This window comes from Odontesthes bonariensis, chromosome 14, assembly GCF_027942865.1.
Source record: "Odontesthes bonariensis isolate fOdoBon6 chromosome 14, fOdoBon6.hap1, whole genome shotgun sequence".
Lineage (NCBI taxonomy): Eukaryota > Metazoa > Chordata > Actinopteri > Atheriniformes > Atherinopsidae > Odontesthes > Odontesthes bonariensis.
This window is the reverse complement of record NC_134519.1, coordinates 27,898,558-27,909,310: the sequence shown is the minus strand read 5'-3', so window position 1 is coordinate 27,909,310 and position 10,753 is coordinate 27,898,558. Positions and strand designations below refer to the sequence as shown.

General features: G+C 38.4%; 1 protein-coding gene across 1 annotated transcript; it reads right to left on the bottom strand.

Annotated features, from left to right (window-relative positions):
• Positions 1–2,582: 2,582 nt before the first annotated feature.
• Positions 2,583–9,825, bottom strand: slc22a13a (solute carrier family 22 member 13a). Its single transcript, XM_075482358.1, has 10 exons — positions 9,120–9,825; positions 8,923–9,026; positions 8,140–8,294; positions 6,022–6,190; positions 5,821–5,941; positions 4,747–4,841; positions 4,398–4,612; positions 3,687–3,795; positions 3,328–3,534; positions 2,583–3,220 (listed from the first exon to the last, which is right to left on the bottom strand). Exons 1-10 carry the CDS (start codon positions 9,492–9,494, stop codon positions 3,151–3,153), a joined length of 1,620 nt encoding a protein of 539 aa, XP_075338473.1. The 5' UTR covers positions 9,495–9,825; the 3' UTR covers positions 2,583–3,150.
• Positions 9,826–10,753: the final 928 nt, after the last annotated feature.

Below are 10,753 nucleotides of genomic sequence, written 5' to 3'. Positions count from 1 at the left end.
GATGATAAAGAAAATGGCTACACAGAAAACACAGACAACACCCTTGTTCAGTGGGGAGTTGTCGACTCACACAATATATTTACTGTACATCTGTCACAGAAAATTGAAACGTGTGTTTAAGTCTTCGAATCCCAGTAAAAGACTATAAATTCACCAACAAAAGAACTACACTGACTTCAAGGGTAAAGGACCCATATGTACTTTACAGTCTTGGTGTAATCGGGAAGAAATAAAGCCTGCTACAACTCATGAGTGACCAATGAAGAATTTGTTAAAGTGTAACTAGTGAAACAAAATTGTTTTGTTCAGTTCTTGTCTAAAGCAATGCGAGTCCCACAAGATCTTGTTACATATAAGTTTATATCAGTTATCTGTGTACCTGGAGAGGACCTGCACTGGAAAAAATGCCCCTCCAAAAATAAGTAAAAAAACAACAAATATAAGACGCTTTTGCTTGAAATAAGCAAAAAAATCTGCCAATGGAACTAGTGAAAATCGGCTTGTCAAGATTTCTTGAAATAAGATGTGATATTTAGAACTTTTGAGATAAAAGTGACCTTGAAATAAGCTTAAAAACCTCTTCAAATGTAAAAAAAAAGCTTGTTTCATATGAAATGTAACTCAAAACTATTTGTTTTCAAGACTTCATTTCATTTTACAAGATATTCCAGATGTATTGTCTTCAAACAAGTCCCTATATCTGGCTGAAACAGTACTTGTTAGGCAGTTGTGTCTTACATTAAGTGTAATGAAATATTTGGACTAGAAATGAGACAAATATACTTGGTAAGACTTAGATTTTTCCCAGTGTGTGTATACATGAAATACAAACAGAAAGGGCCCAGGAACCTTCTTGCTGTGGGGCGACAGTGCTAACCGTTAGCAAATAGCCTTTTTGTGTTTGCACAACTGAATGATCTTAAAAGTGTTTTGATGACATTAAATTGACATCTTACCATTGAACCATTAACAATGAGTCAAATTTTATGTTTAACGATAAACTGTATACTAAGGGGAAAAAATTCACAGAGAACAACGGGGAAGATGGACTCGTTTTTTTTAAAAGGCTTTTTCATTTTTATTTGATTACCTTGTTGTTTCCTAAGGCTTGCTGACTCAGCATTTAAAGACGTTTCATTGAAATAGTTTGCTGTACTTTCATCGTAGCAAACAGCATGTCACAAAATAGATGGCAAAGATAGCAAATCTTTGTGAAGAGCAGCTGACAGAATAAGACAATCCTAAAATTAAGAACTGACTTAAGGTGGGTGTAACCTACAGATGTGATGTAACCTTAAAGGTGCACTTTGTAAGGAAAAAAAAATGTTTTAAACATAAAAAAAATCGACCAGAGATATCAGCAGGATAAGAAAAAGCAATGTCTATGATGTTAATCAATAAAAAATTCCATGTACTGTAAAGTTGAGATGTACAAGATCTTTTGGGGAGGGACTGCTTTTTACTGTAGTACCACTTTGTGCCACTAGATGGGATGTGAGTTACTGTCGTTGTAAACTTTGTGTATGCACTTCATGTAGTGGCTGAAACTTTTCTCCACTGATTTGTTCATGTGTTTGCCACCGTCAAGGTTTCCATGACTGGTCTGGCATCTCAACCCTAATTGCTGATAATACTGTTTACATTTTCCACATCAATGGGTTTAATTAGGCTTTTTGAGGTGCAACTTTTAATTAATTGGTTGGCTTCTTCAGACTGTAGACCTGCACTTCTGGGTCTTTAGCTACTTGCTGTTAAACCACACTTTGTCTATAAGCCTTAGACTTTAGGTTATGTTTATTTTGATGTTTTTTTTCTTTGTAAATCTTTGTTTAATTTAAAGTGTTTTCCTGTGTTCTTTCCTTATTGTTTGTCCATACTGGCCATGAAGAGGGGAGCTGCCATTTTTGTTTGTTGTAACTCATGTTTTTCTGTTTGTCTTGAAGACAGGGTGTTTCTGTTGAAAGTTTTTATATTTTTCGCTTTTTCTTTTTTCTGTGGTTATGTTGGTAGTACTTTTTATTTCTATTAGAATGGTTTTGTTTGTCAGGTTTGGCACTCCCTAAAGTGAAAGTGCCTTTCTGTTTTCATTACTTTTTAAAAACAATATATATATACATAAGTGAAGGGTAAACTGCCAAGACTGTTCTTTTTCCTTTTCTAGAGGTAAGAGGTTTCTCGCTTCTTCTCTGAGACCAGCCTGGGAACGACAGAACAATAGATGCTTAACAAATATCCTTCTATTGCGCCTAGTGGGCTTTAAAAAGCTACATTAGAAGTAAAAAAATAAATAAAAATGACACAAATACATTTTTTATGAATATATATGCATATATCAAAGCTCATCTGGCATAATTCACAAACACCACTATAAGTTTGTTTTTTGAGAACTCTGGTAATCATCTTTTAGAAGAAAAAACTTCCCAAAAGAAATGTTTAGAACATTGTACATTGAACACGCTGTCTATCTAAAGTAGAGTAGAATAGAATAGAAAATAGAAAAATACTTTATTTATCCCCCAATGGGGGAAATTCAAAGGTCAGCATTAGACAATTGCGTAAAAAAAAAAAAGTGACATGGTTAGATGACAACTTGTCATATTGAAGGTATACAACTGCTCTCGAGACATATACAATCTCTAGGACATCCAGGTTTTTTTTTGTTTGTTTGTTTGTTTGTTTTAAAGTGCTTATATTTATGTTGAGACAAAAACCTTCATAAACCAAAGTACATCAAAAATACAGATGGCAATTATACCATTAATCCATGAATTGGTTGTTTGGTTTCATTTGTGGAGGCATGTTTGACAGCTACTGACTGCTGTGTGCCTAAAAGAATGTGCATTCTGCCTGAAGACTAATAGCATCTGCTGTTATTAACAGTTTGAAACGGTGCAAATCAAAGTACTATATAACTTGAGGGTGGTAAAAGATTTAAAGCCTCTAAAATGTACTTAGAATCTCCCCAAGGTCTTGTGTCATCAAAACGTCTGTTAGCTTTCAGCATCCTTGGTAACATTTAGAGCAATCGTCTCCCTGTTATTTTGAGTAAAAGTAATCGATGATCCTCCAATGGAAAGCGTGAGCATTCCAAGGCAACCTCCCGATGATGAAGGAAAAAAAAAAAAAAAATCAAAAAAAGAAATATTCACACTACAGCTTGGTTGATATGTTTTCTGGAGGTTTGATTGATTCACGTTGGCTCTTCAAGGTGGTCTTGTTTCTTTTGGGAAAAAGGGAATAGAGAAGTTTATGAAACAGATTATTTTGAATACTATGAATATACAGTAAATGCTTAAAGAAAATGCAATCGATATGCAGCCTGCTTACTTGATGCCCTCAGCCTCATCGGTTGAATCTGGGAGCTCTTTCCGTCTGGTCTCAGGAAGCAGAAAGCTGAGACCTCCACTAATCACTGTAAGGGTGCTAAAGACTATGGTTGGAATTGACCAGTGGTACACGGCCAACATGTTGAGCAGTGGTGAGACTAACCCACCAGCTCGGCTCGCAATAGAGCCCAGACCAGAGGCTGTTTGTCTGCAACAAGAATGTAAATTGGTGACTATACTAAACTCTTTAATATCTGCACTGAGAAAAAAAAGCCATGGAAATACGTTTCTTTGCATTTTTACATATCTTTGGGGAAATAATGATCAGAATCACACTTAAACAGTAGAGACTCAGCTTACCGGATAGATGTTGGAAACAGCTCCTGAACATACACATTGCACACGGATCCGGCCCAGTTAATGAAAAATCGACCACTGATTGCCAATGTGGTGACAGCGACAGCATTATCTTGAACAGAACATCAGAATGTCAGGGAACCGCGAGAGAAATGAGAAAGGAACAGAGACTAAAAAGGACGAGTCTTCTGGAGTTTGCTTTTGGGCTTTAGACTAGCGGTTCCAAAACGTCCCAAGTTCTGACCCACAACAGTGGCAGAGAAATGCGACCCCAAATATTACAGCTTGTAGAATAAAAACATTGCTAAGAAGCCAATTAAAATAGGGGCCCAATGACAGCCAGCCTCCAACAACAATACAACTATTCTCATGAATTTATGACCATATATTAAAAATACAAAGTTTAAAATGCAAACATGATGTCAAAATTGGGGAAAATGTTTTTAATGTTGTCTGATCTTACACATCTGAGTTAAGTCGTAACACAAGTTGGTATTCGTCAATAGCAGGTGCACCAAAAGCATCTCAACAACAAGAAAAATCGTTAAGATACATTATACATTATTATACATTATCAGAACTGAAAACTGAGCTCTGGGGGAAAAGTCGTGGAATCACCGAAGTATTCAAAGATATAAGGTTTCCAGACAACAGCCATCTAACCTGCTGAGTCTATCTTGGTGGCTGGAAATGGAGAAATCTGAAGGTCTTTACCTCGAGGAACAGCGAAGATTAAGAAGCACAATAATCCCCCAATCAGAAGTGTTGACATCAGTGACACTTTTCTGCCCACGGATTCTAACAGCCAAATGCACAGGATATGAGCCGGTAGTTCACTCAGGCCAAACATGGCCTGCGTCAGGAAAATGTCCAAGCCAAAGTTTCCCACGTTGAATGAAAGGCTGTAGTAGGTGACGTTCAGTGAAAACCTGTGGAAAACAAAGAGAATCAGCTTAATTGAAAAAAAAAGAAACTGACTGCCGAATTTCATGTGTTCATGTTTTTTTGTGTCTCATTTATAGACTGCGGGCAGTTAATTTGTGTAACATAAAATGTAACTTACCATGCCAATATTACGGTAAGGAAATACTTCCTAAGCACAGGTGATTTGAAAAGAACTACAACGCCATCCTTTTTCTCTGTTTGTTTCATTTCAATCTGTAACGCACAGGGGTATACACAGCATGACGCTAACATTTGCTCCCGTCAGCGAATCATATCATGAAACTGTTGCAGTCTGGTGCTATCCCACTTTAAAGGGATAGTTCGCCTCTTTTGACATGAAGCTGTATGACATCCCATATTAGCAATATCATTTATTAAATTTGACTTACCCCCTGCTGCGTCCTGTGAGCCGAGTTCCAGCCTCGTTTTGGCGTTGACGAAGGTAGTCTGGCTAGTTGGCTGGGGCCACAAAAATAAAGCGATTTGCTTCTCAAAACAATATGCGTTCAAAAGAGTAATACATTTGCATCACAAAATCGTTCATCCAGAAAAAGTCAGACCTCACAATCGCTTGGGGCTGTTTTCTCTCTACCTTCGTATCACTGCGTGCTGTGTAGACCGTGCAGACCGAAGTGCAGACCGAGCAGTCCCGTTTCCGAGCAGCAAACACTGTAACAGGTGCGGCTATCGCTAGGCGGCAGCACGCAGTGATACGAAGGGAGAGAAAATAGCCCCAAGCGATTGTGAGGTCTGACTTTTTCTGGATGAACGATTTTGTGATGCAAATGTATTACTCTTTTGAACGCATATTATTTTGAGAAGCAAAACGCTTTATTTTTGTGGCCCCAGCCAACTAGCCAGACTACCTTCGTCAACGCCAAAACGAGGCCGGAACTCGGCTCACAGGACGCAGCAAATTTAATAATAAATATTGCTAATATGGGATGTCATACAGCTTCATGTCAAAAGAGGCGAACTATCCCTTTAACCCTAAAAGTTCAGCAGAAATCTCTCTGACAGTCCAATTTCGACTGGGCGTGAGTGCACCGTACACTTTAAGCTGGCGAAATTCTCTCACGAAACAGATTTGCACATAAGACTAAATACAGTGTCTACAGTTTTTTCATGTTCCTTTCATTGTGTCCCCATTCGTGTTTTCACACAATCGCTGAAAAAAAGTGGCGACGGGTACCTTCTCCAGCAGAGAGTCTGGAACTGTGCGTTTGTTGATGGTTGCCACTTTGGTGATCAGCTTTTTAGCCTCCTCTTTTTGTCCTCTGTCCAACAACCACCTGGCTGACTCTGGAATGAACCTGTCCAAAACAAGTCAGTGACACCTCTCACCAATCTGTTGCTTACATGTAGCCTGAATCAGGAGAGTGATCATACATACCAAATGTAAACAGTGATGACAGCAAATGGAATCGCTGTGATTAGTTGAGCCAGTCTCCAGTCTCGGATAAAGTAGATCATGCCAGCAAGGAAACTCTGTCCAAATGCCCCAAATAGCTGAGTCACACATGCTCCCCATGATCGTCTGGACACCCCAATCCATTCAGTGGCTGGAAACAGGAAGCCAACTGTTAACATTAAAGGTACAGTATCTGATTCTCTTAAATTGCTCCTTTGGTCAGATTTGTTGACGTTCTCGCCACATCTGTCAATGAATTAGATTGAAAAAGGAAGAGAGTAAAATAATATGTTTTGTAGGAAGCATTTTGTCTGAATGCATTGATATGATGCTCTACCACTTTGCTCTCCTGGGCACTCTGTCTGAGCATTAGTTGCACCTTCAACAGAATGCTCTAGGGTCAAATGACGAGAGCAGCTAGCAGACAGCACAGTAATGACAGAAAATGTGCAGAAACTTAATCCTTTTTACATTTAGCACCACTACAGGAAGTGCCTTGACCTTTCCCATGTGAGACATTCACACTTTATGAGAATAATCCCACATGTTGTAACTGCGTCCAACCTTAAAACTACTTTGGGTGCTCTGATATTTAAGACTCAACATACTCCGGTGATAACTCGATTCATATCAACAGTAATGGGCAGATAACCATCCGGCAGGGTTTTGAAGATGAACTTGCAGTTCAAAAGACAATTTTCTTTATCCATTTTGGCTTGCTAGCCACACGATTAGGCTACATTTATTCTGTATTTCCCCACACTTAGGGCCATATTCATTGAATGTAAATACAATAATCTTACGTGATAACAATTAGTAGCGTCAGGAGGAATATTTTATGATACTGATGAGCTGACAGCCTGACTATGAAGACATACATATATATAAATATATATTTATATATTTATATATAACCTGCATACATCAATATAAATCAAGTCAAATCAATCAATCAATCAATTATACTTTATTAATCCCCGAGGGGAAATTCCAAATAAGGTACCTTTTCTTTTTACCCATAACTATTTGATTAATTAGTTATTAAGAAAGACTAGTTACAAGGCTTATTCTCATCTTGGTTCCTGATGAGGACATGAGATTCATGCTTTGTACACAGGTTAGCTTGCGTAAGCGGGCTAATTTATGGCTTTAATTTGGCCTAAATGCCAACATGCTGATGTTGAACAAGTGTGATGCTGGTTTCGAATCTTTGTTTGTTGGTGTTTGCAGCTATTTATGAACACCAGACATCTGATCTAAGTTAAAATATTCCGTTTCAACAAAAAGTGAACACCAGTCTTTGTACACTACCCTATTTACAAGAAAAGTTATGACATTGTGAGAAGAAAACCAAAAAAAAAGCAAAATCCATTAATCTGGAAACCAGTTAAAGTGTACATTTAATTTAAACTGCTACTCGGAGTATCAAACGCAACTCTTTCAATAACAATTAATAATACATGACAATGAGGAGACCTTGTAGCTTTGAACAAGAAAAGGTTGCTTTCTCCAGTATCTTATCAGATTTACAGATTTGGCCTTCCTCACACCAACCTTTGTTTTCGCCTGCACCAAAGCATTTTATTGGGTAACAGCTCTGGAGTGCTGGCAGAGCAGGCGGGCACCTGGACTTCTTTACTTCAGCATCCTTTTGTAACACGCACAGAATGTGGTTGTGCTAGCAGAAACAAGCCAGGTCTTCTTTAAAAAGTTAACACTATGCGCTACTTCATCACCTCTGGTGTTAAGGTTCAGTAATGGCCTCCCAGATTCATCATCAAGACAAATGGTATCTCACCTGTTATTACTAACAATGGTTTTAAGAAGTGTCTCTGAGCCCATGCAGGGATTTCCATGACTGGCCGTATTCCGTGCAGCGCTGCTCTGTGACCCAAAAGATCACAGCCATTTAATATTGGTTCTCAGCCTTGTCACTTAAGTAGAGACATTTCTCTTATTTACTGAGTGCAATCTCTTTGTGACGGTCTTTTTCTACCCACTTATGTTACTGATCATGACAGCAGCTTAACTATAAATTCACAACTAAACACCATATCAAAAATAAAAGGATCAGAAGAAAACTGGTGGAGTATACTGTACCTAGTATAACGCCATTAAGCCGATAACCTCCGTAGCCAATTCCCACCATGAACTGGGATGCCAAATATAAGTAGAAGTTGGGACACAGGCCAGTTGTTACGGTAAATACGAGCATCAGCACCACCGGAATCTGAGCTGCTCTTTTGCGACCAAACCTGAAACAAATAAGATTCCTCTTGTCAGATTGGTCACTCCTTGATAAATTATGTATTATATTACATACATATCTTAAGTGAACAGATGTACAATTATGCATTATAATTATGGATGTATCAACCAATATTCAACTTGTTAACTGGACTCAGCCTATCGGCAAATAAGATATAATCAACTGATGGCCATGGCCACATCTGAGGTTTCCTGGTTGTGTAGCATTGACTTTAATCTGAAACTTACAAGATGTATTTACACTTAATTAGTATGGCACAAAAAACAAATCTTCCAAAACAGTTATTTTTCAAAGGATCTTCTTTATGAGAAAGGGTATGATACATTTTTCTTTTTAGACGTATTTGTATGAATAAACACATTCAAAGACAGCACGAAAAGCTGAACTGCTCTAAAACTGTTCAGTTTTTTTTTTCTGTTATGGAGCATATGCCATCGTTTCCCTGGCACGAGAAAGACTATTTGTGTCGGCAATTGACCAAAATATCGTCTTCAACATCAATTTCAGCTCAGAATGTCACAACTGGAGCATCCCTAAATATGATATGATATAATATGATACTGACAAACATAAGAAGTAAACTAAATGTGGCTTGTACAAGACTTTGGGCTTACGATTCAGCAAAAGGACCAAGTAGGAGACATCCGACCAGGATGCCAGCCATTAAGACAGCTTGGGCCACTTCCAACAAATAAGACTGGTCACAAACTAGGTCAAACTGGGAAAAAATAGAATAATAAAACACTCTGTGAGTGAGAGAGATATTTAAATTTTTTTCCATCCAAATGACTAAGATAAGTGTATCACTCACTTCGGTAACTATGGTGGTCTTATACAGCATGTTGCCATACACCCCTCCATTCAGACACCTAGTGGTGTCATTAAGTCCATATTCCCTGATGGCGCCGATGTCCCAGTCCACAGGGACAAACATCCGACACCTGCTGAAGGTCCCATCCTCCTCCCTGGGCAGAGTCAGGTTCAGCTGCTCATCTTTGGTGAGGTTAGGAGCAGTCGTGAGGATCCAGTCTGTGTTACAGTGTCGCTCCGGATCAGACTGAACAAAAAACACACTGGTAAAGTGGAAAGGCATGAAGAGATTCGGAAAGCAAAGGACAAACAGGACGGTCTTCTGAAATAGTCCAAACTCTCCAATATTCCGTAGAATTTCTCCAAAGTCAGCCATGTTCGGGGATGCAGGATTCCGCTTCCAGAGATGCTGCCAGAGAATGACCTTTAAACAAAGCCCATTAATGTTTAAACTCAGGACAGTATACTTGAAGAAGCATGACGCAGCACTTCAGCTGCTGTTTTATTTGGAAGGAGCCACTCGTGTGATTATTTAACCACATATGACAGTTTTCATTGTGTAACTCGCTTATAACATGTTCGTGCTTTGAACTGCAGTCCAAAGTTTAGTTTGTCTCAGTACGCGTTGAACAAGAGCGACAAGAGATTCAGCAACCCTTTTACAGGTGTATGACAACATAACTAATAGAAATGTTAAAGATAAAGATATGTTGCCGTTTGCAGCACTGGCAATGAAACATGCACAGTTACGCTGCAGAGGTGTGGATTGTGAGAAAGCACCGAGTCCCGTTCTTTCCATATCACTCTTTTGAAGTTCTGTTGATATTTCACTTTTACAGTATGCTGACTTAGTCTTACTCGGAAACCTGTTGTATAACATGGACTTTTACAAGCTCAGAACAAGGAAAGGCAGGACAGTGTTTTGTCAAGACAAAGTGTGCCGTCAGAAACAACATCACAGAATTCTGTGATGGACACAAGTCATTCAAAAAAAATTTGGGGCCATAAGCTTTTACCATTTTGGATACGCCAACTAAAAAAATATGGACACTATTCAAGCAGTAAAATAGCATCGTATCTTTTTAACATCAGTGGAGGTGCTGCCATATTGGCACAAGTCATTATGTCTCCAGTCTCTGATATGATATGATGATTTACAGCTGATATTTTGGTCATATGATGGAAGTGTATGCTCAGTTTTTATGCAGATGACTCAGTATACTTATAAGGTATAATAAGAATTGTGCATCTGGCTGTTTGCTGATCAGCTGACCTGCCAGGGGAACAATTTTGCTTTGTTCTTGTATGAGGCGCCTCCTGTGTTCTTTTGTCTGATGAAACGACCTGCCACACTATGAGTTGGCTATTAAATAGTTTCTTTTGGAGCAGTGATCCTAGTGTGTGTCTTTTAAGAGCATGTCATGTATACTGCATGGAGAATTTTAATGTCATGTAGGAAACAATCAGCTGCTAAAACCTCTTCACTCTGAAGAAAAAATTAACGAGAATAAAGTTTTTAAAAAAAAATAATCCTGGAAAAACAATTACTTCCTGTTCAAAAACATGTTTGAATAACACTTGAAATAATACATTTAAAAAAAAAAGAAAAAAATAAGCCATTTTCCGCTCTTCATT

Excerpts from the sequence above, each read along its gene's own strand:
- slc22a13a (XM_075482358.1), bottom strand. The coding sequence starts at position 9,494 with ATGGCTGACTTTGGAGAAATTCTACGGAATATTGGAGAGTTTGGACTA. Across the intron at positions 6,191-8,139 it reads GCTTAATGGCGTTATACTAG|CCACTGAATGGATTGGGGTG; the intron begins GTACAGTATACT and ends TCCTGTTTCCAG. Across the intron at positions 4,613-4,746 it reads CTTACCGTAATATTGGCATG|GTTTTCACTGAACGTCACCT; the intron begins GTAAGTTACATT and ends TGTTTTCCACAG.